Source organism: Ciconia boyciana, chromosome 8 (genome assembly GCF_034638445.1).
Source record: "Ciconia boyciana chromosome 8, ASM3463844v1, whole genome shotgun sequence".
Classification (NCBI taxonomy): Eukaryota; Metazoa; Chordata; class Aves; order Ciconiiformes; family Ciconiidae; genus Ciconia; species Ciconia boyciana.
Genome location: NC_132941.1, coordinates 44,582,216 through 44,607,023, shown reverse-complemented (window position 1 = coordinate 44,607,023; position 24,808 = coordinate 44,582,216). Strand labels below are relative to the sequence as shown.

The 24,808-nt window shown below is 60.7% G+C and overlaps 1 protein-coding gene across 1 annotated transcript in view; it reads left to right on the top strand.

Annotated features, from left to right (window-relative positions):
• PSD (pleckstrin and Sec7 domain containing) overlaps window positions 1-24,808 on the top strand; it is a 37,160-nt gene that overhangs the window by 10,306 nt on the left and 2,046 nt on the right. The window contains exons 5-15 of the mRNA XM_072869921.1: window positions 7,428-7,622; window positions 8,119-8,199; window positions 8,758-8,870; window positions 9,692-9,750; window positions 10,253-10,342; window positions 20,224-20,267; window positions 21,544-21,722; window positions 22,563-22,633; window positions 23,221-23,378; window positions 23,707-23,851; window positions 24,510-24,653. Coding sequence (XP_072726022.1) covers window positions 7,428-7,622; window positions 8,119-8,199; window positions 8,758-8,870; window positions 9,692-9,750; window positions 10,253-10,342; window positions 20,224-20,267; window positions 21,544-21,722; window positions 22,563-22,633; window positions 23,221-23,378; window positions 23,707-23,851; window positions 24,510-24,653 — 1,279 coding nt within the window. The remainder of the gene's footprint in view (window positions 1-7,427; window positions 7,623-8,118; window positions 8,200-8,757; window positions 8,871-9,691; window positions 9,751-10,252; window positions 10,343-20,223; window positions 20,268-21,543; window positions 21,723-22,562; window positions 22,634-23,220; window positions 23,379-23,706; window positions 23,852-24,509; window positions 24,654-24,808) is intronic.

The following is a 24,808-nucleotide window of genomic DNA, read 5'->3' as shown; positions in this document are numbered from 1 at the left end:
CTCTTAGTCCTGTACAGGCCCTGCCCATCTCCTGGGCTGCGGGTGATGCTCAGACCTGCCATGCTGCCCCGCAGCAACTGAGCAGGTGCCCTGGCTCCAGCAGCGGCCTGAAGCAGAGGCTGCAGGAAAGATGGTGAGAAATGAGGTGGGGGGGAGCAGGGCCCTGCCGCAGGCCCCTGGCAGGCAGCAGCCCACCTCTCTGCTCCCCGCCATGGAGCGAGCCTCCCCTTGCAGCCCCTGTGGGCGATGGCAGACAGGGAGGCAGGTGTGGTTGGGATCTGGTGTCTTGTGCAGTGGAGAGGAGTGGAGCTTGGGACTGGCAGCATGAGCTAGACTGGGAAGCAGGGAAGGCATGGGGTACCAGGGGCTGAGAGAGCAGATCATCTGCAGGGTCAATCCTCAGGCAGCAGGGCTTTCTGGCAAGGGAGAGATGCAAGAAGTTTCCTCTTTCCCCGTCACTGGTGCTACCAACTTTCTAGACTCTGAGTGGAGCTGACCATGAAGCTGAAGCTTCCCAAGTAGTTTGAAGAAGTGTCTGGGCTGGTTGCTCAAAGGTTCCCATGAGCTGGAGTCAGCGGCTCCTGGTGCCTGGCAGTGGCACCTGCTTGAGTGGGGGGTATCCTTGTGATGCTCCCATTAAGGGGTCTTTAATGGAAACTGCTGGGGAAAGGAGCTCAGGAACCTCTGCAGCCATCGTAATGCAACATCACCCATGCCAGCGAGGCCAGAGCAGGGGATGTGCCACCACCTGTGGTCACAAGCAGTACAGACCGACTACCACCAACTCAGGTGGACTGGGGACCCCAGGCAGGGGGGCTCTGCAGTGGAGGCTGTGCTTTACGCTGGCTTTCGGCCTCAGGGTTGGTAGAGGTGACCTCAGGCTGCAGGGCTTTGGCATGAGGGGTGATTGGTGACAAACGCCAGCAGGTCTAGACCTGTGTGTGCTGCCCTGTGGCCATCCCTCTTGTGTCCCTGAAACCTCTGACGTTATTTGTTGCAATGGTTGGGGTCTGGGTGTCCCTGCAGCCCGTGACTTTCCATCTCTCTCAGTGGCAGAAGCAGCCAAGCCAATGATGCCCCCTGCACTGCCAGGGAGACAGGGTGTCCCCTGCAGCTGGCGGCCTTGGGTTACGCAGCCTTGCGGCTCATACCAAGGCTCTGGTGTCCCTCGGCATGCGATAGTCTGAGACCATGCTTTTATCGTGACCTTGCACATGAGGAGTGTGCCTAAGTGCAGACCTGGCAAGGCCTCCTTGGGCACTGGGGTGCCTCCACCTCCTCCGCTGGCCTTGGCTAAAAGGGAGGGAGCAGTGGCTGAACAGCAAGGGTCCCAGTGTGGGACCCCCCTCCCCACCCCTCCACAGCAGGACGCCCCACGGTGGCACCCCCAGTGTGTGAGTAGGTTATCACCCCATTTGGGTGGGAGGTGAAGGTGTGCAGGTCCCGCCCTCTCGTTGGGCAGAGGGCTGCAGTTAAAGCGTTCTGTCCCCAGGTCCCCAGGCCATGACGGTGACCTGCAGAGCCCTCCAGGGCTGGCAGGGTCCCCCTGGGGCTGGCGGGGCTGGCTGGGGGCAGATGCGGTGCTGGTGAGACGGTGGGGCAGGAGCCAGGGCAGCCCTGGGGACTGCAGGGAGGTTGCTCCTGCGGTGGCAGACAGACTTTTGCAACCGCGGATCCAAATCCCAAAGCTTTGCCGTGCTGCCAGGCGCGAGCCAGGGCCCGGACCGCTGCCTCGCCTGCTGCAATCCCGTACGCAGGCAGCCCGGGGATGCCGGCCCCACAGGCACGATGGGATGTAAATGGGCAATTTGCATCTCCCTGGGGGTGCAAGCCCCCTGAAATCCAGCTGCCCAGCTTCCCTTGCCCGTCCCACTCCTCGGGAGCCAGCCTTGGCCCCGGGCACAGCCGTGCCGGTCCCTGAGGAGTGCCAGCGGAGGGAGGGGATGTGACTTGCCACCCGTGCCACCCCCGTGCGAGGCGAGCGAGGCAGGCTCTGCCGGGACCTGAATCGGGGGCATCGCCTGAGGCGGGACAGAAAGAAGGGCAGGCAGGAGAAGCAGCAGCAAAGGGAGGGACTGCAAACTGCCTGGTGAAAAGGGCCAGACGCCACAGTGAGGGGCAGCACGCCGGAGCCTCGCTAGAGGGAGAGCTCAGCCCTGGAGCTGCGGCTGCGTGGGCGGCGCGGGGAGCCCGTGGGGCTGGCAGCAGCCCCGGGCGGAGGATGCGCCGGGAGTGGAACCTTCTTCCCTGCCAGATCGCGGCTGCTGGCGTGTGCTGGAGCGCCGGGGCCCTGCCAATAAGCTCCGCTGTGTTTCTTTATAAGGTCCCTTTTGTTACTGCAGCAGTCGGTGAGCCGGTGCCCCCCCCCTTCCCGAGGTCAGCGCAGGTTTGTCAGCTGGCCTGAGCTCCCAGTTGGCACTGGGCAAACTGGTGAGATGATGCCCTGAGGGCTGTGCCCAGTTTGAGGCCCTGTGGGGTGGATTCGGGGTGTAATGCGGGAAGGTGGGGGGAGAGGGCTGAGCAGAGGAAGGAGGGCAACGAGGAAAGGATGGAGATAGGGGAAGGGAGGGATGGCGTAGGATGGGAGCACAGGAGGGGGACAAGGCTGGGGTGCAGGATGAAGAGGTCTCCCCACAAGCATTGGCACGGCAAGAAATGGGGCACAAGCCTGGGGGGGATTTTCCCCCAAGCATTTCTGTGTCGAGCCATGAAGGGCAGCAGGAGCTGGGGCACAGGATGGGGTGGCAATGCTGGGGGCTGGGGCAGGCGCTCCACGGCATGGAGGATGGGGGCAGCAGGCAGGGTCCCAGGGCTGGCAGGGCTGCCCACAGGGACACAGGCAGCAGCACATCCCCGTTGTGTCAGGCATTAATTCCAGCCCCCAGGTCTGACCCAGAGCCCCTAGGCTGGGGTCCGAGAGACCCAGGTTTCCCTGCGCTAACCCCATGGCATCTGTGTCTCTGAAGCAGAAGACAACCCTCCACCCAGCAGGTGAGTAACCGGATTTTAAGGCTCTCAGCTGGCTCCAGGAATTGTTTGGTGGGGTTGCAGAGTCAGCCCCTGTCCTCTGCAGGAGCGGTTGTGCCCCCCACAAGAGGGGCTGGTGGGATGGGGTGATGGAGGACAGGCAGGCATCTCTGGAGAGGGCTGGTGCTGCAGGGGAGGCTCTGGAATTCTGCAGAGAAACAGGAAGGCCACAGCTGCCCAAAGTTTGGTCCTACCTGGAGGTGGCAGCAGTAATGCTGGCGGGTGCTGCTGTGGCTGGGTGATTTGAGGACCAGGTTGGACTCTAGAGCTGCCAGAAAGCAGGACTAGCCCCGCCTGTGTTTGGAGGCTGGTCTGGCTGACCTTCAAGTGTCCTCCCAGCCCTAACTTCAATTCTGCAAGGAATGAACCAGCCCAGATCTTGGCTGTCATAAATCAAAGTCGCTCCGCTGAGACCGATGGAGGGAGCTGCATTTATTTAGCTCAGCCAAAGATCCGGTCTGGTACATTCTTAGCAGCAATATTAGGTAGGCTGGGCTCGCTTGGTGGAGGCATCGGGCATCTAGCCATGCGTGCAGGGCATCAGGAATCGAGGGCAGAGTGCTGCTCTGCCCCATGCACGTGTCCCTCATGGTCTTGGACCAGGCTCTCTGCCCTCCCTGCCTTCATGGTGCAGGATGCAAACCAGCCTCCCATGCGGAGCAAGTGTCACTCAGATTGTGGTTGGAGGTTTTGAGTTTCCTATAGCAGGTATCTCACCTGGAAATGTGTCAGGCAGGACCTGGACAACCCAGGAGCTCAGCTGAGCACCCCCAGCTGAAACCAATGGTCACCCGGCCCAGCCTGTCCCCAGGGATGTCTCTCCTTCCCCGCTCCTGGGGAGCAGGGCGTTGTTGTAGGAAGGGTCCCACCATGCAGATACATCCCTGCTGGCAGCCAGGAGCTGGAATTCAGCCCTCCGGGGCAGGCTTTGCTGAGCTAGTGCCTTATTGCTGTCCCACAACCAGGAGAGAAGATTTGCTCCTGGTTGTTGACAGCCATGGAGAGAACATGGTGCTGGGTGAGCCTGGTTTGTGGTGGCAAGGTGGAGAGGACGTCAGGGCTCCTGCAGTGACACGCTGCATTGCAGCCAGGGAAGGTGCTGCAGTCTCTCCTGCTGGGCTCCAGGCAGCCGGCCAGAGGAGGAATATTGGGGCGAGACAAGGATCTGGCTCCAGGAAAGGAGCGTTTGGCCCCAAGAAGGAACATTTGGGCCCTGGAGAAGGAGTGTCTGTGGTGCAGTGACCCCAAGCAGGACTGTGGTCCTGCAGCTACTCCCCAGGGCTGGGAGCAGAACCTGGTCCTCGTGCTGAGCTGGGGTGGGAGGTGGTCAAGGAAAAGAGCCTCTGTTCCGGGGTGAGCTCTGAGCTGGATCATGTGCATTCCTCGCAGATACCCCCAGAAGTGCCTTGCTGCTGCCGACACAGGCGCTGGGGACCCGGGCTTTCTAGCAAACACCTCCGAGGTGGCAGGGGGACCTGTGCTCCTGGCGACATGGGGAGCGGCAGTGGCTGTCCTAGGCGGGCAGCACGAGAGGGATGAGCTAGCCCTGGGTCCGCTCGGGGATGACTCATTTCAGGCACGCCGAGGATACTCGCACAATACCAAATTTGATCTTTATTCCTTAAGTGTGGGCCAGTTCTCGGGTTGAAAATGTGTCTAATGTAAAAAATATTATCTCAGTGTTTCTTCAAGCCAAACTGAAATGTCGCTTTAGAAAGTACACTAAAAAAAACCCACCCTGAGACATTAGCTCATTGGCAAGAAAATTAGCATCACCTCAGTTGTCTCAGACGTGGACATGTCTCTTTGCTCTGTTCTCCATTTGCTTAAGGATTGGGCTCTTGGTTTTCTCTCTTTAAACTACACATTCTCCAAGCCAGCTGGGGCTTTGAGTGGTGACAGACAGGTGCCACAAATGGGGCGCTCCCAGCCTATCGAGGCTGATGGTCCGTATTTAACAGCATGGGAGTGGCTTGAGTGTTGGAAGAAAACCTGTTTCATGGCATGGCTGGGTAGCGCCTCATCCTGAGAGCAAGGTTATGCTTTGCTGGTGTAAAACCCCAAATCGGTATGGGGACTTGGTGAGGGAGGGGACAGTAGATCCTGCTGGTAGAGCTGCTTTGAGACCCAGGCTGTGATTCCTGCATTCCCATTGCAAGAAGCAAGGCAAGAATTGCAGCCAAGGGTTGGGAGCCTGCAGGGAGATACAGTTGTTGAAGGGCAAGAGAGGTTTTGTAAATGGCCCCATGCCTGGATGCTCAGCCCTAGATAGGAAAGCTGAGGACCACAGATTGGGAAGAGAGGTCATGCGGGGAGACTCAGAGCTCTAGGTTTGCTCCCGGAAGGCTCCAAGAACTGGCCATGTGAGGGAGGACAACCTCTCAGGCAGGACAGGCAAGGTCCAGAAGGGTATTGGGAGTTTTTAGTGATGGTGGTTGAGGAGAATGAAAAGGGCTTCAGAGGGTGACTGAGCAGCCGCTTGCTCTGGAGGTGCAGTTGGAGCATGGGGAGTGGTGGAGGGGTGGCTTTGAATTTTGTAGCTCAGCCTGTGGCTGGAAATGCAGCCTTGGAGCTGCTGGGCTGGGAAGAGGACAGTGCCTGTGCCCCTGTGATAGCAGATAGAGTTTTAGCAAAAAATACAGTCACCACAACCCATGGCTGCCAGTTGCTGGGATGGATTCATCTCCTCTGCTGCTGGGAAGCAAAGAGCCTGTGAGCCCTGTCCTTGGCTGAGGGCACAGTGGCTGCTGCCGCACAAGGAGCAGAAGTGAGGCGAGGGTGTGTGCCCAGCACTGGCCCAGCAGCACCCAGCCTGTTCTGCTGTCGGGCACTTCCTGGGGCAGCTTTGGCTCTGCCAGCCAGTGCAGGCACAGCTGGGCACAGCTGGAGGGCAGCAGGCACCAGGGCTCATGCCAGTGGCACCTTTGGATGCGGCCACTCTATTTTGGGAGGAGGATAGGTTTTAGGCAGGTGGGAGGGATGCCTGTAAGATGGGGTATGCTGGTGATGCGGATGGTGATGCTGGAAGCCTCCTGCCCGGCGCAGCTCCCCAGAGCAGGCGGACTCAGAGCTGGTGAGCTCCTAGTGACCTTGTGGCCACTCTCATGGCTGTTCCCACCAGGGTGGCATGGGGTGATGGACAGGCTCCCTGGGGAGGGCTGGGGCCAAATGGGCACAGGTCTGCCCTGGGCCACCCACCCAAGTCTTGCCACAATCACCACCTGGCACTGCCAAGCTCAGCAGTGGTCCGAGCCAAGTGCATCTCCCCAGGGACTCGCAGGGTATCAGAGCTGCTTTCACCAGGGAAGTGTCTGGCCCACAGGTTTGAGTGCAGAACAGCTTCCCGTGCTGCACGCCGGCCGGGGATGCCGGGATGCTGGGAGGAAGGCACCTGAGAGCCCCCCGAGGCACAGGGCAGCCTGTCAGTGCTGTGCAGGGCTCCCCTGGGACGGGCAGCGCTGAGCAGCAAGGAGCCTCATCCTTCGTGGAAGAAGCAGAGCCTCAAGGATATTGGCCTGGGTAATTGGCTCAGGAGAGCAGGCCTCTTAAAACTCAATTAGAGACTTTTAAAAATAAATCAGACTGGAACATTGCGAGGGCTGCCAGAAAATTTGGGCGAGGTCAGAGTTGCTTAACGTTTGTTGTTGATTAGATTCAACCAGTTTTCTGGTTGGGATAACTTCTGTGCTGCTGAGTCAGACTGCTTTGGGGGCTAAGCCAAGAGCGTCTCCTAACGTGGCCATTTAAGGCATGGTGGGCTGAGAGCTGATGGGCAGCCTGAAGAAGACAGTACACCATGCTGTGAGCTGGGAGGCTGGGGGGGGTCCTTCATCTTCACCCTCTCTGCCTCAGTTTTCCCTTCTGTGAAGTGCTTTGAAGTCGGTGGGTGGGAAGAGGCGAGTGAAAGAATTATAGTTGTGTTGTCTTGGGTAGAAACTGTGCTTGAGAGCAGCATGAGGAGTTTGTCCAGCTTAAAAAATGAGTGCGGATCTGTAGGACAGCATGTGATGTGCACATGTTTCTGCTCCAAGTCTCCGCTACAGCAGAGCTTGGCAGAGCCTGAGCCCACACATGCAGTTTCACAGGCTCAGGGTGGGGGACTTTGGAGCAGTTGTCCTGTCTCTCCACATCCAGTTTGGACGTGGGTTTGGGTGCCTTGGTCCTGTCATCAGTCACTGGAGCTGTCCTGTCACCCCACCTCTCCTCCAGCCACATCTCCAAACCTTCCCTTAGCTCCCAGACCCGACCTCGGAGTGTCTCTAACCAGTGTTGTTCATCCTGCGTCCCAGCAATGAGTAGCTGGTCTCCAAAGCAGGGTGAGGAACCTGCGTTTCCTGAGAAGCTGAACGAGGAGAGGATCTGTAGGCAGGCTAACATGGAGTGTTCCCTTCCCATTGCAGCGACCACCCCCTGAGCCAGCTGGTTTCGGACTCGGACTCAGAGATGGACAGTGTGGAGCAGCTAGCCCTGGGCAGCACGGACACCCTCTCCAACGGACACAAGGCTGACCTGGAGGCCGCCAAACGCCTGGCCAAGAGGCTCTACAACCTGGATGGCTTTAAAAAAGCAGATGTGGCCCGTCACTTGGGGAAGAAGTACGTGTGGGTATTTGCAAGGAATGGCCCGTTCTGCGAGGGTGTGCCCACAGCTGCTGCCCTTGCAGGGCACCAGGCTGGCAGGGAGTAGCTGGCAGGACCCCAGGGCCTGCTCCCCGTGACTGGTACACCTGGTACATCTGTACACCTCTAAAGGTCTTAAAACCTAAGAGACATCCTGGTTTTGATACCTTCCTACCATGACTGCATCTTGAATGCTGCAGTAAGGTGTCAGGGCAGGGGGACGGCTAGCTGACCTCTCATGGGCCCTTCCAACTCTAGCTTCTCCAGTTTGTCTTACATGCCTGGTATTCCCTTTGGATCTGTGGGTGACTCCTCTGAGTTTCATGGGAGTGTGGGGTGTCTCTGTCCCCAGCATGCTTCCCACAGCCTTGGGGAGCTCCAGGCCTCCTGGAATCCACCCCACCCCTGTGTGCCTTTTGCTGTCCCCACGGTCTGGTCAATCCCACTCTCACTCCCCCCTTTTCTATTTCAGCAATGAGTTCAGCAAGATGGTGGCAGGGGAATATCTGAAGTTCTTCGTGTTCACGGGGATGAGCCTGGACCAGGCTCTCAGGTCAGAGCTGAGTGCGTGTACCTGTGTGCGTGTGTGGTGGCCACCCAAGTGGGGTCCCAGCAGACCATGCCCTCCGCAGCTCCGCACCCGCACAGGGATCTGCAGGAGCAAGCAGACTCCACGGCTCCCACCTGGAGATCCCCTTATCTTTTATATGGTGAGGGTTGAGTCCCAAAGTGGTGTCTCAGCCACACAACTGCAAAAGTGCATCCCTGGTCTTAAATCACCAGTCAGTGCAGTTGGGTGACAATCAGGTTCACCTAGGACTGGCTTTACAGGCCTTAAGCCCAGAGCGTCTTGGTGTCACCCCCATCTCCTTCCCCGGTGCAGAGCCCAGGGCTGGCTGTAGGTCTCTGCAACGTGCCAGCAGGGTATGATGCTGTGGGCTTGGAGGGGAGTCCTGCAGCCTGTTGGAAGGGATGCACGATGGCAGGGCTTCATCCAGCACACAGGGGGTCTCCATGCCAGAAAGCACAGCTCCACTGCTGCGCAAGGTGGGTTGGAGAAGCTGCTGGTGGCCTTCAAGTGTGACCAGTGATGCTGCTGCTGCTTCTTCAGGTCCTTTCTAAAAGAGCTGGCCTTGATGGGAGAGACGCAAGAGCGAGAGCGAGTGCTGGCTCATTTTTCCCAGCGCTATTACGAGTGTAATCCCAACGCCATCTCTTCAGAGGGTAAGAAACTGTGCGTGTTCTTGTGTGCGCGTTTCAGTTGAGCCCATGTGTTTGTCAGCTTGGTGAAGGTGCTCAAACTGAAACCAGAGAGCAGGCTGAGAGCCTGTACTGACGCCTTAGGAGACAGCCCCAGTTACGGAGATGTCATTTCTCTCAAATGACAGATGCTTTAGATTTTTTCTTAAAAAAAAAACCTGCTCTGGTTGGGTCATGCATAATTAGGGCTCAACCCATCCTTAATTCTGACTGTGAGCAGATTAGCACAAGAGGCGAGAGAAGGCCCTCCTCACCAAATAGACCCCAGCTCTCAGACCCTCGGCTCAGGGAATAGCCAGGTGAGAAAACTCGGGTGCCCAGCACTCGGGGCGGCACAGACACCCACTTTGTACTGTTTCACGTCTTTGTGCCTCTCCTGTGTGTGTTCACATGCTGGGTCTGCTCTGGGCTGGCTCTGGGGCAGGTGAGGTTTGGGCTGCCTGGCTGGCAGAGGGCTGTGCCGGGTCCCACCTTGCCGTGCTAGGAGCTCTGCAGGATTAGCTGCAGCATCGCTGCCTGGCTGAAGGGGCTGCAGGCTTGGAAGGGAGTTTGTACGCTCAGGTTTGGGACCAGCTTTAACTCAGTGCCTCCTAGCTACTTGCCCGTGTGCTGCCAGCACCACGCTGATTGCTGTGTGCCCTGCGTGCCTGGGGTGGGAGGAGCGGGCTTGGGGCTGTCCTGGGGGCTCAGAGCCCCTGTGCCCTGCCTGAGATGCTGAGGGGCTGGAGCGCCAGCTGCGGGGCCAAGCCAGGGGCTCTAATTCCTGTCCTGTGCTTGTGCTGCAGACGGAGCCCATACCCTCACCTGCGCTCTGATGCTGCTAAACACAGATCTGCATGGACACGTAAGTTCCCACTGCCATCGGCCCTGTCTGTCCCTGCACTGTCTGTCCCCACCACCTGAACTGCAGGTACAGGACCCTGGACCCACGAGGGCTGGTCACCCCTAATGTGTCTGGGGAGGAGAAAAGAGAAAGGCTGAGTGAGAGAGGGAGCTGGTGAAGGAGAGAGTGGGGCTTTGGAGGAGACATGCTGAGCTGGAAGATGTGGAGGTGGGATGAGGTCAGAAGAGGAAAGTGGACAAGGAGAGAGGGTAGGAGTGAGACTCCAAAACTAGCTGTCATGGGAGCAGGTAACACCCAACTTACAAAAAGAAGGCTATTTAAGACTCCCGGAGTGCCAGCAGCTTCCCCACACCTTCAAGCAGCCTCCCTGAGACCTGGCTGGTCCCTCACCCCACTGCAGAGACAGGGGGTCTGTTCCTGGGCTGTGGGACCTGCTCCAGCCAGCACCACGCCTCTGGCCCAAAGGTAACCGCCTGCATTTCTCTCCCCCTGGCTACCCCAGAACATCGGGAAGAGAATGTCCTGCTCCGACTTCATTGCCAACTTGGAGGGGCTCAACGGAGGCACTGACTTCCCCAAGGAGCTGCTCAAGGTAAATTCGGTCGCTCTCCCTGGCCAGCCAAGCAGCAGGAGCAAAAGCGAGAGCTTTGGGTGGGATCATATGGATGACTATGTGGGATGCAATGAATGTGTCCATCCTCATGCAGGAACGGTGGTTCCTGCAGTTCCTTGGCCTGCAGCTTTCCTCCTGCCTTGCTGAGGGGAACATGGGCTGTCCCGTTCCCCCAGGAGGACACTGGAGCTCCGGCTGGGGTCCTGATGCTCTCACTGCTCTTGCTCTGCCTGCATCGCAGGCAAGGGGGCACATGTGGGGCCAGCTTACAGGGCTCGGTTTGCCCAGCTGCAGCCAGAGGCTGCAATGGCATTGACCCCATGGTATTCAGCCCTTCCTGGCTCTCTGGAGCACTGGAGCCCAAAGCCATGGCCAGGCCCTGGAACTGGAACTGGGGACAACTCTGGTGGCAGAGGGAATGTTTCTGGTGAAATGGGCAAGGCATGGCGATGGGGAGGGTAGGCTGGTGGTTGAAGTCCCGGAGCTGGGAACTCACTGCACTGCTGTGACCGGGGGGACTCCTGCCTTCTCCCTGCCTGACCCAGGGGGGCTTGGCCAGGGAGGGCAGCGTTCAGCGAGCACCTCCGGCTTCAGACTGCTGCGCTTCTCTGGCATCGCCTGTTCTCGGGAGAGTTTTCTGAGCTGCTGTTTCCCCGTCTCAGGCCCTGGGATTAGCTCCTATGGGACCTGCCGGGCAGAAACCATTGCTGTTGGTGAAGCGCTACAGTTGGCAAATACTCGTGATGTGGAAGATGGGTTTCCACAGGGTGCCGGAGCCACAACAGGGGGGAGATGGTCGATGAAAAAAAGGCAATGGAGGGTGAAAAGCTGAGCTCCCTTTTCAGCCTCTGTGGGTCTATTCCTGGCTGCGTTGCTCACCCCATCATTAAGGGGTTACCAGCAGCTCTCAATAGGGCTGTCTTCCCTCTCAGCCCACGCCTCACCAGTAAAAGGAGTTACTCAGGAAAAATTCTCCTCTAATTTTAAACCCAGCTCCAGCAAAGTCTTTAAGCACCCTAAATGGAATAGAAACATCCAAAATGAGGACCCCGAACCCCTGCCCTCCAGGGGTGCTGCACACCGGAGCATCTGAGCTCTGCAGGCTCCTCAGCGTGCCCCCTTTGCAGCCGCTGGTGCCCCGCGGTTGGGTACCCTCACTTCAGGCACCACCACATTCCTGTTAAAATTCACCCCCAAAAGTACCAGCAGTTTAAACACATGAGATCAATTTATCCCATCAGATCCCAGCCAGTGGGAAATAGGGCAGGAAGCAAGTGCCACGAAGCTACAGGCTTTCTCTCATGGGTAGGGGCCAAGACCTTTGCTGGGCGTGAGGCAGCAGGCAGGGTGAAGCACTGCAGCACAGCCCCACACAGCTCTGCCCGCAGCCCAGCAGCGGGGAGGCTGCTCTGCTAAAAATGGCCTGTTCCCTCTGCAGCTGCGGTGCTTCCCACCGCCGCTTTTCAGCCGCCTCTGTACAGGAGCCGTGCTGGGGAGGGGGAGCAAAAGGCAGTGCAAGGAACCGTGTGCGGGGCAGGCTGCAGCTCCTCACCTGAAGCACCGCTTCTCTTTGAGGAGCCCCTGCCCGTGCAAGGGGGAGTGGGGTCCCAGGGTGGGTGAGATGGGGAAAGCGCTGTCAGCCTGCGCTGGGGAGGGGCCCAGCAAGGGGCAGCAAGGCCCGGAAAGGCGCCCGAAGGGGCTGTGCCTCTCCTGGGCAGCCTTTGCCAGGCTCAGCCAGAGCAGACAGCTTCTCCCTTCTGCCCACTGCTTTCAGCTGCCTGGTGCTCGGGTCCCCGCGCAGGCTCATGGGGCAGAGAAATGGGGAAAGCCTCTCCCGCTGCCCTGCCTGCAGCAGCCTGTGCTAGTCCTGTTACCCTGGGTAGGATGCTGTCTCCTGGGCAGACCTGGCTGGCGGGCCGTGCCTGGGGACTGAGGCTCCTGTGCAAGCGTGCCGCACAGCTGGCTGGCTAATTTTAGCCTTCCAGGAGCACACGTGTTTCCTAAGGGCAGCAGGGGAGGGGAAGGGCTGGCAGGCTTCAGAGGAGCTTCCCAAAGCGCAGGGCTGGGTCTTGGGCAGCTCCAACAGCACAGAAGGATCCTAGGGGCTCTTCCGAGCCTGCCCAGGGAGATATTGCAGGCTGCTGCCCCACAAGCTTCAGAGCAGGAGGACCTGAGATGGCCCCCACGCACAGCACTCGCCATTGGGGAAACGGGGACAGCAGGGCAGGATGTAGGTGGCTGCAGGGGACACAAGGCCACCATCCCTTGTGACTCTGGGGACAGCATCAGGAATAGACCTGCAGGGAGCCTGGGTGCTCCCCTCATCTCTTGGGAGTCCCAAGACATACGCAGCATGATGCCTGACAGCGGGTGGCAGCTTGAGTCAGACGAGAACTTTATCTGCTACTAGATAATAGATGTAAACAATCCCAGTTTTATGCAGAAGAAATGAAAACACTTCAAAGCTTGTGCTTTCACAGCTGAGCACCACGGCCCCCTCACTGGCAGTGCCTCGCCGTGCCCTGCATGGCACTGCTGCTGGAGCTAAGGCAGCGAAGCCTTACTGTCACCCAGCTGCTGCTGCTGCTGGAAACTCCTCTGGCTCTGAAAGCTCCCCTGGAGAATCGTACTCCACAGGCAGGGCTGCCCAGCTCTCCGACTCGGGTGTCCTCCCCACCAGCGCAGGGAGCCATGCCGGGGATATAAGAACCCGTATAATGCCATGGCCGAGGATGCCCATGTCTGCAGGCTTGGACCCGAACTCCTGTGACCAAATGAAGGCAGCTGCCCACCCCGCAAGGAAGGAGGCGAAGTGGGACGTCCTGGAGCTGGTGGTATTTTGGTTAGCTCTTGAGATGTTGCTCTTCTGTCAGTGTGATTTTAGCCCAGGCCCCCTGGGATTTCACTCACTGTTGCTGGTTGCCTCTTATATTTCAGACATGGATTTGACCTTTACATGATTGATCACTTTGCAGAGCCTTAGCTCTTCCCCATCTTCCTTACTCTTTTAGCTTAACCTTGTGCTTTGCTGGCTGGTAGCAACACAGTAGGGCCAGATCAGACCCCATTTCTCTCTAGTGCTGCTTAGCGATTGCAGGAGTGAGCCAAATCTGTGCTGCCTTCCAGCCTAGGAGCTGGAGCACTTCACAGATGTTAATGAATTAAGCCTGACAATGCAGTCAGGTCCCCGGGGGAGGAAGGTAGGATGGGCCCCCACCTTCCAGCTTGGAGGCACAAGGCTCCAAGCTGGCTCTGAAGCTCAGAGTGCTGGGTAAGTGATTAGCAATGTGGGAAGAAAGCCCCAGCTCCCACCTCTGAGCTATAATCTCAGGAACGCTCGCTCAGTCTAATCCCCGGGGCTATTTTTTTTTTCCCATTTCCCCTGGGAACGATACGCTGCCCTGCCCCTGTCTCCCACGGCTCCCCCGGCCTCAGGGGCAGCCCAGCATGTCTGATGGGCTGGGAACCCATGCCCCCTCCCTCACAAGCTTTGCCCAGCGATCGCTATGCCAGCAGCCAGGACAGAGTGGAAAATTTCCCCTTCTCCACTGGCCGCATCTCCTACTCAGTCAAGCCTAACTAAATGATGCATCGATCCTCATGCCTTCTGCAAGGATGCCCAGCCCTTTGCTTCTTCACGGGAACAGCTCCCTGGAGCATCTACATCCTGCCCTTAATCAGCCGGCCAGCTCTAGCTACTGATTTTTCTGGCCTGACCTCGAAGGAACGGGCAGGAGGGTTAAGTGTGGGGTGGGCACTGAAGATGGAAGGTCTGAGAGCTCCTACCAGCTCAGCCCTTTGGAGGTCCCTGGTGCAGGCCGGGCTGCAGCAGCAGCTCTGAAGCCTGCCCAGCTGGCACAGGGTGGAGGTGCCGCCTGCCGATGGAGCCCAGGCAGCCCCTGGGATGTCACCACCGCTGTCCCCCAGCCCCATGAGCCCAGGAAGGTCCAGCCACCTGCTCCAGCTCTCCCTCGGGGGGCGGAAAGGAGGCAGGGAGGGCCAGCTGGTGCACCGGGGGAAGCTCGGGCAACTCGTGTGGCATCAGGGCCGGGGATGGTGTCCCAGCAGGCGGGATGCTCGCCGCTGCCTCCGCGGGCCCGGCTCCCCCGCTCGGCTCGGCTCGGCTCGGTCCCGCTGGGCTCGGCTCGGCTCGGCTCGGTCCCTCTCGGCTCGGCTCGGTCCCGCTGGGCTCGGCTCGGGTCGGCTCGTCGGCTCGGCTCGGCTCGGCTCGGTCCCGCTCGGCTCGGCTCGGCTCGCCGGGCGCCGCGGGTAGCCATTGGCTGCGGCGGGCGGGGCGGGGCGGGGCCCCGCCTCTGTCGGGCAGCAGCCGCCGAGCCCTGCCCGGCCCGGCCCGGCTTCAACAGGCGGCGGCGGCGGAGCGGGCCGCGGCAGGCAGGGCAGGCAGGGCCGGGCAGGGCCGCCGGGCACCCCGCCGCCCCCCCCCGCCGCCGCCGGCAGGATGATCGGCGTCAACAGCATCAACAGCAGCGCGGGGCGCATGCGGTCCCGCTCCATGTGCTCGGTGCGCTACGGGCGCAACTACCGCGGCGTGGAGACCTTCTGCTACGGCTGGCCCCAGCGCTCCCGCACCCTCAAGCCGGTGCTCTACACCGACCTGGTGGTCAGCCGCCTCCAGAGCCGCCGCAAGAAGAAGCCGGTAAGCGGCGGGCTGGGGGAGCGGGGTCGCCGCGGGGGATGCGCAGCGCCCTGCGCTCCGGCGGGGCACGGGCGGGGGGACGGACACGCCCGGACAGCCGCCGGCCCGCCCGCTGCGAGTGCCTGCGCCGTGGCATGGATGTAGCGAGAGGCAGCCCCGTCTCCCTCCCCTGCCCGCTCTCTGCGGAGACGGGTCCCCATCAGCCCCCCTCTGCCTGAGGGTCCCCGTCTCCCGCCCTGCCGTCCTCCCCCCATCGCACCCCGAGCACGGGGGCAGCGGGAGCACGGCAAGCCCTGGGTGACATTGTGCCGCTTACGATGGCTTGACAGCAACGCTCGCTCGAAAACATCGCTGCGAGAAGAATCCAGGACAGAGCCGTACCGCCGGGACCAGCCCTCCAGCTTAGCATAAGTGACAAGCTCTGCGGGCTCCCCGCCAAGGGTTGCGCCGAGCCGTGCCAGCCCGGCCAGGGCAGGCTGGCACACGGCTGGGGTGGCGGGGAGAGCCGCAAGGCAGCGCGGAGGGGTAGCGCCGCAGCCCCGGCTCCCAGCCGAGCAGAGCTGGAGAGGAAGGAGTGGCTGCCTGGACGAAAAAGCGCTTTTTACTGCCAAGAGCTTGCTGTCAGCCGGCATCCGTTTTGGAGGTGTTACGCTGGTGTGCATCGGTCCTAGGTGGAGAGAAGCAAACAGGCTGTCTCTGGGCGCATCCTGCCTCGGTTGGGTGCCTGCCTCTGGTGTAGCAGCGAGAGGAGAGTCCTCGCTGGCCCCCGCGTTGGAGGCAGGCTGGGGGAGAGCAGGCGGGGTACCCCAGAGCCACCTGGGCTGCCCCTGTGGTCAAAACCAGCCCAGCAGGGACATCAGGGCCGTGACAAGCAGCGATGCTGTCATAGCGCAGTACGGTCTGGGGGCAGCATTAAGTTGTGACGCACTCAGATGGAAACAAGCAGTTGGAAGGGAGACGCTCGGTCGCTGCTTCCTGCGCTGTGGGGCTGCGCTGGGAGGGATAGAGGGGTCTGCCGTCCTGGGGGTGGGTAGTCGGCTGGGCAAGGAATGTTTTAAAAGATGTTGGTGCAGCTTGTGATGTTGCTGAGTCGAAAGCGTGGAGCAGGGATGGGTAGCCATCCCCCACTGCCTGCTGTTGCTGCCTGCAGCAGGGCGGAAGGTGACGCACAGGACACTGTCCCTGTGGCAGCCCACCCAACAGGGAAAAAAGTCTGTCCCCAAGTCACTCCGCTCTGTCTGCATGCGGGAACCCCTCTGCACCGGAGGGGAGGGGGGGACACAGGGTGTGCGCAGCAGGGTTAGTGCATGCCAGGTGATGAGTTGTTCTTGAGCATAGGTTGTGCGTGCTGGGCAGGCAGCGGGGGTGGAGGGGGGCTGTGAAGGTGAATAGGGGACCTGACATAAGTATGGTTCCCACTGATGTACATCCCTGATCTGACGGTGCCATTCGTATCTGTGCAGCTGGGGGGTCTGGATGCCTGGGGAACCTGACAGAGCTTTGTGGCTGGGTGTAGAGAAAGATATTTTGCTAAGAAAAAGTTGGGGAAAGCCAGCAATTGAGCTCTCATATTGAAATGCTGCCAGGCACGGAGAGAGGGAGAATGACTGCAGGGAGGGCGCTTGGTGGCTGTGAAGTCTGTCTTGCCGAATGTCACACAACCGTGGATGGTCACAGGGCTGGCAGGAGGAAGGGGAGCCTTGACCTGCGCAGGGCATCTTGCAGCGCTGAGAGCCAAGCACTGTGTTGCTTAGCACGGGAACCAGCAGACTGGAAAGGGGACGTGTCTGTAAGAGGTACGATCCATAAAAGAGGCACCCCAGAAAGGGTTAAAACCCTCTGCCAGATGTCTAAATTCCTGCCTTAACCCTCCTCTGTTACTTGAGTGCTGGGCTACAGCCCTCGGTACAGTCCAGTCTGTGCCAAAGCTGTGTCCAGGCCAGCTTGCTGCCCAGCTCCCCAAACCAGGACTGGATCTCCCCTCTGGTCTGCTCTGAGCTGGGGAGCTGAAGGGGGATGTTTTGTCCCTGCCCTGCTTGCATAGGGCTGTCCCCAGCGGGGCTGGTGCTAAGGCTGGGCTGGAGCATCAGAGCCCTGCCTCTTGCCCAGTGCAGCCCCCCAGCCCTCCTGGAGACATTTGCTAGAGCAGGACTCGGGGACATCCTCTCAGCCTGCTTTCGGGAGGGAGGGCACCGAAGAAAGATGTTGTTGGTTCAGTTAGAAATCCCACCGGGACAGTATATTCCTAGGTCTCTTCGGTGTTGCGCATGTCTAGGGCAGAGCTGGCTGGCCCTGCGTGCTGCAGCAGTGAGCTCATAACCCGGCGATGCCAAAAAACCCCAACCACACTTGGGGTCGGCCGCAGTGGCGTGGGGCCAGTGCCCTGCTTTCTCTTGGGCAGTGCTTGCAAGTTCAGAGCTGCCAAGAGGTGCCATCCTTACGGCCCGGGGCAATGAATCCACAGAGCAAAGACAGCTTGGAGAGAGGGACCTGCTGAGTGATAAAAGCGGTGTCTCTGGTCTCTGCTGACGTGGTTGTGAGTTAGGCTTCAGGAGCCTGCACCACCTGTGCTTCCCCAGCAGAAATGGTCTGTGCACCAAAGAGCCCAGAGTTTAGTGGACTGATGGGTGGTGGTACTGCCACGGGACCAGAAAAGCAGGATGGGCTTTGTGGCTGGAGCGCATATTCTCAGCTAAGACTTGGGCTGAGTCCACCAGCTTTGTTCCTGAGACTGGTGTCAGCTGGGGGTGGCATTTAGCCAAGTAGAGTCTTGGCAGGATTTAAGTGTAGACGTAAAGCTTTGCATTGCCCTCTCAATCCCCCCAAGGCCCCCCGTTTGCCTCTTGCTGTCCCCCCACACAGGAGTGCTGAGCAGCCCCTGCTCCCCCTCTCTGAGGTGGGGGTACTTGGCAGCTCCTGCCCGCAGTGGGCTTGTGGGATGCTGTTGGGGCTTGTAGCAGGGCAGCTGGAGCCTTCTGAAGCCACAAAGCAGTTCAGCCTTTAAAGTGTGCACCGACAGTCCCAGAGCCCAGGTTTTTGTAGCGTGGTGCTCTGCCGGGCTGTTCTCCGGCACTGTGCCGTCCAGAATTACTCCCCAAGCATCTTCTGACATCAGCTCATTCTCTCGGCATTTAGCAGCAATCCTCCCGCAAGCCCTGTGCGGAGCTGGGGACCTGGGGGCTGCGGTCCCCTCTGGTGTGGCACCTTGCCCTGTCCTCCAAAATCCCCGCTCAGCTGGCTCACATCTTCCTTCCGTGGGGCGCAGAGCTGGCCGCTCTCTGTATTGTCACTGAGCCGGGTGGAAGCCAAGCCACATGTCCTGTCCTGCCTGCTCTTTCCGAGGAGCTTTTCTGTAGTTTCCAGTCCCCACTTCTCTGTGCCAGTTTTCCAGTCTCTTTTTAATCTGTTGGTTCTCAGCATCTTTTGGCTGCGTCCCTGGCAGTGAGTAAGATTCCTTCCCTTCTGTTTCCCGTGGCAATTCCTTATTGTCCACGTTACTCTGAGACACCTGCTTCTCCCCCTGCTCTACTCCCCAGTTATGTTCTGCAGGACTTTGGGCTGGTTTTTATTCCCAGGCTCTTCTCTAGGTCTCTCTGCAACCTGTGCTCCTCTGGCCGCCTGGCTGCCAGCCCTCTGGTGGGTACCCACTGCTCACACCTCAGCATCCTGCCCCTCCGGCACCGGGGCTGCACAAATGGGGTGGGAGTCTAATCTCCTCTTGGGCACTGAGGCCATACCCCCTCTGTGAGCCTCCTGTCTTCCCAGGAGACAAATGAACCCCGCTTTCTGCCTGCAGATCGGGGCGATCCCTTTCACCCTCTGAGAAACAAGCTGATGCTGTGCCAGCATTGCCCCGACAGGGAAGTGCGGGAGGAGCCGGGTCCCCGCTCCATCCTGGCCGCTGCGCCTCTCGGGGAGTGATGGATGTCCCTTCCCCAGACCCCGCTGGGGCCTGTCTGCTGGCTTTCCCGGGCCCCTGCACGCCTCCAGTTGTACTTTCTCAGCCACCAGCAAGATCTCTCAGCAGCAGCCTCCGGCCCAGTGATGGATGTTGACAGCTGCCTGAGCAGCCTGTGCGAGACTCGATTATTTTCCTCCGAGGATGATGCCTTCCAGATCTTGCTCCGAAGCCCTCTGCAAGCGCTGTGTTGAAACCCCCTCCGGAGCCTCCCCGGCTGCAGAGCCGTGCCGAGCGCTTCTGGCTTGCACCCAGCTCGGACTGGACAAATGCTTGGGAGCGGGGCCCTGGAGCATCCCGCTGCAGGCAGGCTCAGCTTGTTCCTGGGCTCAGATGCAGGCAGCGGGTCCTGCCTTGCTCAACTTTGCGGTGTTTGGGCCAGCAGGGAGGGCAGGGTACTTGGGGGGTGCTGGGGAGGGGTAGGGACAGGCCACAGCCACCCCAAGCAGCAGCAGCCCAGCAGTAGGCAAACACCCATCCTGCCTTGACTAGCCATGAGGTCCTTTGAGGTTTTCATGAATGACGGTGTGCTGGTGTCTCTGCAAGTCCAGGGCCAGCACCCTGCTGAAGTCTCTCCCGAAGCTTAAGCGTGCTCCTGGGCAGCCTCCCATGGGAGCATCACATCGCTGTGGAGCACTGGGTGCTGCCACGAGCCCGCCTCTGCTGGCCCAGGACAGACGGCCGACGGCAGGGAGGTCACTGGCTGTGGCGTGTCGTGGCATGGAGCTGCTGGAGGCACGGGGGCAGGCTGAAGTCCCGCCGAGCAGGGTGCAGGCCTGCACCACTGAAGTCCAGCCTGAAGGCTTGCTCTCCTGGGGCCTGGGCCTCCTGAAGGGCATCCCTTTGGCCAGCCTGGGACACCCTGGAGCGGGGAGAAGTGGATCTCCCAAAGGACTGGAAACGTTTGGTGCGCCGTGCTGTCATGCCGCTAATGCCATGCCACTGTTTTGGGCAGGCAGAGAGGGAGGGGAGGAGAGGGGAGACAGCCAGGGCTGTGTCCCAGAACCGTGCCCAGGGTGTGCGTGGGTTTGCAGGTCCTGTGGTGCCCAGGAGAAGGTACCTGTAGCCCTGAAACAAGGCCAGTTGGCTGGCCAGGCCAGGCCAGGGCTGGACCAGGATGAACTGGCCTGGGGCTGCCTTAACCTCCACTGCCCCCAAGGAGCCTGGCCTGGCCCCTCCATCTCTGGAGCAGCTCCCCTGACCTGGCACCACTCTCCTGCTGATCCCCAGCTCTTCTCTCCGCAGGCGCTGTACGGCTCCATCAAGAACGAGAAGCTGCAGTGGGCCATGTGAGTATCCCTCCTGGGGGATGCTACTGCCCGGTGCTGGGCGGGCAGCGGGGCCGCCCTGCCGGCACGGGGGGCTTCCTCGCCCCTCCTGCCCTCCCCACCGGAGCATCGCCCTGCCCTAGAGACCCCATCAGCCGTGATGCTGCAGGGCTGTGAGGATGTAGGATGGGATGAGTTGAGATGGGATGGGATGGGGGTGCCTGGAGAGCTGCGGTGGCAGCGTACCCCTGGCTGCCCTCAGCACCTTGACGGGGACCCCTTCCCCGGCATGCTAGGGGAAGGCTGCCTGAGGCCAGCTCCCCGCAGCTTTGGCATTGCTTCGTGCCTTGGCGGCCGTGCCTGGGGTGGAAGCAGGCAGGCTCTAGGGGGGCTGTGGCTGTGCCGGAGCCCCACAGGGTGCCCGCACCCTCGCCCACAGCTGCCATCTCCAGCAGCAGGAGCGGCAGCGCCCGCGCTGCGGGGATTAATCAGCCCGGCGGTACCGCCAGCGCTGAGCCAATGCGCTCGGGCTGCTGCCATGGAGACGCCGGCAGATGCTGAGGGGTTTAATTAGCAGCGAGCAGGTCTGAGGGAGGGGGGAGGCAGCAGCTCTGGGCTCCCACATCTTCCTGCCGGGTGGGGGGAGCAGCACCGATGCAGCCTGCCCACAGCAGCCTGCCCGCAGTGCGAGGGGCCGTGGCCTGGAGCCCTCGTGCTGCCCGAGCCCTCCCCACTGCAGGCTCCTTGCACCCCTTTGCTGATGGCTCTGAGCCCTGTAGCCCAGCTGCTGCCCTGAAGGAGTGGGGACCGCACCCTGGGTCTCTCTTTGAGGGGGTTTCCCTCTACACCCTCTCTCCTGGCCAGCTCCTGCCTTAGAGCCTGTACACCACGGGCCAGGGGGGCTGTGGTGGTGCCAAGCCCCAGGGCACTGCTCCTCCAGGGCCCCTGGCTCATCGGCTTGGCCAGCATCAGTCCCAGCCCTGACCAAAAATGCTCCTCGCTCCCTGGGGCAGGCAGGGCCACCCACCCTGAGCCAGAAGCAGACACCCCCAGGCCTTGTCTTTCGAGGAGCCGTGCAGCACCTCAGCTGCCAGCCTAGAGGGGCAGGGGCACAGAGGCATGACTGGGTTTGGGATGCTCTCCAGTGGTGATGGGAGACTGCTCAGCCTGGTCTGCCTTTCCTGGCCTCCCTTTCAGAAGCCAGGCCTAAAAGTGGCACTGGCAAGTGGGAGGCTTGGTATTTGCTTTCCCCAGCAAGGTAACAAAACCTTTCCTGGCCCAAATCTGTGCCTGGCAGAGATGAGGAGGAGCTGAGAAAGTCCCTCTCGGAGCTGGCAGACCCCAACCCTAAGTCCCTCAAGCGCATCAGCAGCTGCAGTAACCCCTTTCTGGACTTCTCCCAAGACTCGAGCATCGCCACCTACAAGCATGGACTGTTAGTGCGCAAGATCCACGCTGATCCCGACTGCAAGAAAAGTAGGTGCCTGGGGAGCCCACGGGAGGGACTCAGGGCGAGGGGGCACTGGCGAGCCCCAGAAGCCCTAACAGGGAGCGGGGCAGGAGGCACTGCATGACGCCTGACTGTGGCATCAAGCCAGTCTCCAGTGTCAGCCCTCTGCACCCTCTCTGTCCAGCTGTGCTGGGCATAATTCAGCCCCCGGGCTGGGGAGCCTGAAAGCCTCTCCCTGCCCGTCTGCCCCCACCATCAGGACTGGGCAGAGGCAGAGACGGTGGCAGGCAGCGCAGCCCTTGCCCACAGCGCTGGGAAGGGGGCAGGCAGGGAGGTGGGGTGGGCTCCCTGGGGGATGCACCCTTGCCACAGGATGGCAGGGATGAAGGAAGGCATCCTGTGGTGCAGCAAACAAGCCGCACAGCAGGCTGCTGCTGGTTGGGCGCTGCCAGGCACGTTCACCGTTTCCACCGTAAAAAATCCCCTCTAAGCCCTGGCTGTCTAATGCCGCCTTGATCTGATTAGATGCAGCCGCCCTCCAAAGCCAGCATTACCTGGCGGGCAGCACTGCCTCGTCCCTTCCCCGAGCGGGGAGGCAGTGGTGAAGCTGAGCGCAAGCGGCAAGGCGGGAAGCACAGCGGTGCCGTCCCCAGGAGGTGGCAAGCGGCCCCCCTGCCAGCAGCACCATCTGCCAGCCACGCGGCCGGCACGGGCTCAGGTGTGCAGGGACAGTCCTGGCGTGCTGCCCGTCCCCGGGGTGGGGTGACGTGCGCCGTGGCAGGGCTGGCTGGAGGAGGATGGGGGGGATGCCTTTCCCCAGCTTGGTGCTGGGGCTGATGTCTGGGCTGCTCTCTCCTCCCTGGCAGCACCCCGAGGGAAGCGCGGCTGGAAGCCCTTCCACGCCATCCTGAAGGGGATGATTCTCTACCTGCAGAAGGTAGGCAGCCGCGGGGCCACCCGTGTCCGTGCCAGGGAGAGGGATCATCCCCAGCCCAGGAGGGGAGGTCACAGCAGTCCCCACAACAGTGAGAGAGGGGCTCCAGCGCACAGCATCGCAAAGCCTGGCCTAAGCAGCCTCAGCACCATGCCTGCTTGAGCTGTTGTTTGGGGACCTGGTGGCATCCCTGTTCCTGGGGTGCTTGGGCTCAGCCTGGGCAGTGAAAGTGGCTGCCAACCAAGAGCCCTGCATGCAGGGGCTTGGCTGGGCAGAGAGGAGGCACCGGGACTTTTGCCCTGGGAGGGGTTTGGGCTGCACATCCAGTCTCTTGCAGGCACACGTGCTGCCCAGATGCGGGGCAGTGGGGAACAGCCACCATGCTGTTGCCAGGCCCATGCACCCGGGTTGTGCAGCCTCTCCCCATGGGTATAGCACGAGCTGGAGGCAGAGCCTGCAGCACCCTGGTGGAGGGTGATGTCCAAGCCCCACTGCTGCAAGCACTTGCCTGCAGTCCCCACGGCCTTGTAGAGCTGATTCATAGTGGGGTGCATCCCTAAGTTGTCTCTGAATTGCCCTGTGATTCACAGGAGGAGTATAAGCCAGGGAAGGCGCTGGCGGAAGAGGAGCTGAAGAACGCTATTAGCATCCACCATTCACTTGCCACGCGGGCGTCTGACTATAGCAAGCGACCCAACGTCTTCTACCTCAGGACAGCTGACTGGAGGATCTTCCTCTTCCAAGCACAGTGAGTCCCCAAGGGTCACTGGCTGTGCCCCGTGCTGGGGTGCAGGGGCTCATCCAACTGGGGCAGAGGGTGGCATGGGGCTTAGAGCCACATTGCTTTCTCCTGTCCTGGCCCTTTCTGGAAGGAAAGGGACCCCATGTCAGCACTGTGCTTTGCCCAGCTCCTCTTCCCACCCTGATGGGCTTGCGATGGCCCAAGCCACTGGGGGCAGAGCCCCAGGTGCCGTGGCTGGCCAGGGCCAGGCCTGAGGGACCCGGATCTTGTCTGCAGGGCAGGTCCCTCTGCCTGTGACACTTAGAGTCCATCTTGGTTTGGCCTTTCTCCCCAGGAACCCTGAACAGATGCACTCGTGGATCACACGCATCAACGTGGTGGCAGCCATGTTCTCTGCACCCCCCTTCCCCGCGGCCATCGGCTCCCAGAAGAAGTTCAGCCGCCCGCTGCTGCCCAGCTCCTACACCAGGCTGTCCCAGGTGGGCCGTGGTGTGGGGGCAGCCGGGAGCATGGGACAGACCCCGTGGGTCTGCTGGTGGCACCGTCCCCTGCGGTGGGACCCATGTGGTGCCACGTGCCCGGCTGCCTCCCAGCAGGGTACAGGGCTGAGGGAGCATGGCTGGGGAGACACAGAGCAAGGGGTGCTGAGGTTGGGGGTGAGCAGTGAGATCTTGTTCCTGGCAGCAGGGATGGGAGACAGGCAACGGAGTCAGACCGTGGAGAACATGGTCCCACACCACAGCTTGCAGGGTCCTGCCAGGGCCAGGACCTTGAAAGGCGACCGGCCAGGGGGATTAGCTGGCGCTCATGCATGCCAGGGCAGTTATTCATAGAGCAGAAAGGATTAAAAAAACCCACCAGCCTAGTTTTAGAGGGGATTAAATTCTTCTGCTTTAAGACTGCAGCCAGCCCCCCACGAGGCGGGAGCAGATTGCTTCCAATGGCCTGTGCTCTTGCCTGCCATTTAAAAAAAAAACCAACAAAAACCAAACAAACAAACAAACCCAGGAGCAGAAGCTGAGCTCCTGGGTGCACCTAGGAGGGGAAAAACCTGTTCTGGCCCCGGCCGGCTCACACTGCGGGGGGGGCAGAGCAGAGGGCAGAGCAGGGCACTGATGTGGTGCCACCCTTCCCCAGGAGGAGCAGGTGAAGAGCCACGAGACCAAGTTCAAGACGATGTCAGCAGAGCTGCTGGAGCATCGCTCCTCGCTGCCTGAGAAGAAGGTGAAGGGCAAGGAGTATGAGGAGCTGAGGCAGAAGGAAGATTACCTGGAGTTTGAGGTGAGCTGAGAGACGCCCCCGTCTACCCCCAGCCCCACCAGCTGGCCAGCCTGAGTGGTGGGACCTCCCCGCCCCCGCCCCCATCCCCATCAGCTGAATTGCAGTGTGCCACTGCCGTGCTCCAGGACCACAAGCATCCCCCACCCTGAGATGCT